The following is a 2,269-nucleotide window of genomic DNA, read 5'->3' on the forward strand; positions in this document are numbered from 1 at the left end:
CACTCGTGCAGCCTTCACACCAGGTCAGCCTGAGAGGGGGAACGGGATGGGGCCAGCTGTGCTGCTCGTGGCTGTGCAGGTGCTGCTGGTGGTGTGGTGGCTGTAAAGGTGCTGTTGCCTGTTGGAGCTGGTCTGTGTAGGGTTGGCCGTGTCCATCTTTGTTTCCTTGCAGACACCTGGATTTAGTGCTTTCCCTTGGGTTGACTCCACCTTGGGCAATCTCTCACTTTGTGGGGCTCCAGGCAGTGACCACCCCAGGCACCCGCGGTCCATGCGTATGTCGCGGGCTCTCCAGGCAGCTCCAGATTCCTCTCCTGGAGGATGTCCTCTGCCCTGTCACGCAGTGGGACAGCGCAGTATGACAGCATCTCGGTGACTGTTCACCATCTCCACTGTCAATAGACAACACCACGTGTCCTCAATCCAACCCTTGTTCTCTAACAGCTACCCACGTGACAACGAGCTTTTTACTCAGGACCTTTTGCAATGAAATTCCTGGGCCTGTTGTTGAGATCAGCTGTGGAAGAAGAGCCAAACCTTGAGGAACTGCATGGGGGAGATGTCATTTTATTACAGAGATGCTATGAGAGGGTCAGCTCTGAAACAGTGTTAGAAAAACATTTATCCAGGTTTCAGGGGAGAGGGACAGTGAGACGGGTTCATTTCTCAGGAGAGGGAGCTGAACACAAATGATTATGTAGGAACATAATAACCATAAATAATAATAGAGGTACTGCTGACAAAAAAATCAAGGATAAAACCAGAAAAAAAGTACAGGCCTGCATAGGGATAAACTAGATATCATTTGTGAAGAGTGTTGGAAAATTTATCAATATTGACAAACATCCGTGAAATCACCTTCCTAATGGAGTCCTTCAGCTCCTGGTTCCTCATGCTGTAGATGAGGGGGTTCACTGCTGGAGGCACCACCGAGTACAGAACAGCCATCACCAGATCCAGGGATGGGGAGGAGATAGAGGGGGGCTTCAGGCAAGCAAACATGGCAGTGCTGATAAACAGGGAGACCACGGCCAGGTGAGGGAGGCACGTGGAAAAAGCTTTGTGCCGTCCCTGCTCAGAGGGGATCCTCAGCACGGCCCTGAAGATCTGCACATAGGACAGCACAATGAAAACAAAACACCCAAAAGCCAAAGCAAAACTAACCACAATAAGCCCAACTTCCCTGACATAGGAGCGTGAGCAGCAGAGCTTGAGGATCTGGGGGATTTCACAGAAGAACTGGTCCACAGCATTGCCGTGGCAGAGGGGGATTGTCAGTGTATGGGCCGTGTGCAGCACAGCAGTGAGAGACCCACTGCCCCAGGTAGCTGCTGCCATGTGGACACAAGCTCTGCTGCCCAGGAGGGTCCTGTAGTGCAGGGGTTTACAGATGGCAACGTAGCGGTCATAGGCCATGATGGTGGGCAGATAAAACTCTGCTGACATCAAGAAGGGAAAGAGAAAGACCTGGGCAGCACATCCTGCATAGGAGATGGCCCTGGTGTCCCACAGGGAATTGGCCATGGATTTGGGGACAGTAGTGGAGATGGAGCCCAGATCAAGAACAGACAGGTTGAGAAGGAAGAAGTACATGGGGGTGTGGAGGCTGTGGTCGCAGGCTACGGTGGTGATGATGAGGCCATTGCCCAGGAGGGCAGCCAGGTAGATGCCCAGGAAGAGCCAGAACTGCAAGAGCTGCAGCTCCCGCGTGTCCGCAAAGACGAGGAGGAGGAACTCAGTGTTGGAGCTGTTGTTGGACATCTGCTACCTCAGGGCATGGGGACCTGTCCAAGGAAGAGAGGTCATTGACAGGTTAGGATAAACATCTTGAAATAAAACTCAAATTTTCTCACAGAAATGCTCAAATTATCTTATTCTTTGGGAGCACATTCATTCAACTCCTTTTGTAGAGCTCCTTTGGTTGCTTGTTGAGTGTACAGTGAGGAGCAGGGTCTCAGCTGTGGGCTCCAGAGGAGACACTCCTGCCCTACAGTGGGGCGGGGTGAGGATTAGGCATTCCTGCTCACAGCTTAGGTCAGATGTTACCCACTCATAACCGTAAGATTACCAGGGGATTGTTCTTTGGGAGCAAAAAGAGCATTTTTACTGCACTGGGAGTGAACAGCTGTATCTGGGGAGAGGCAAAAGGATTGCCTGCATCTTAGTGCCCAGAGAGGGGAGGTGGTCTGTGCATCAGCCTTTTTCCTGGCTTCTTTGTGCTTGCACCTCTTTGACCTCCAGCATGTTCACACACACATATTATCCCCCA

The 2,269-nt window shown here is 51.6% G+C and overlaps 1 protein-coding gene across 1 annotated transcript; it reads right to left on the reverse strand.

Moving 5' to 3' along the window:
• Positions 1 to 801: 801 nt before the first annotated feature.
• On the reverse strand, positions 802 to 1,824 carry LOC142403933 (olfactory receptor 14C36-like). The gene has a single exon (XM_075490238.1). It carries the CDS (start codon positions 1,759 to 1,761, stop codon positions 802 to 804), a length of 960 nt encoding a protein of 319 aa, XP_075346353.1. The 5' UTR covers positions 1,762 to 1,824.
• Between the last annotated feature and the right edge of the window lie 445 nt (positions 1,825 to 2,269).

Source organism: Mycteria americana, unplaced genomic scaffold (genome assembly GCF_035582795.1).
Source record: "Mycteria americana isolate JAX WOST 10 ecotype Jacksonville Zoo and Gardens unplaced genomic scaffold, USCA_MyAme_1.0 Scaffold_46, whole genome shotgun sequence".
NCBI classification, from domain to species: domain Eukaryota; kingdom Metazoa; phylum Chordata; class Aves; order Ciconiiformes; family Ciconiidae; genus Mycteria; species Mycteria americana.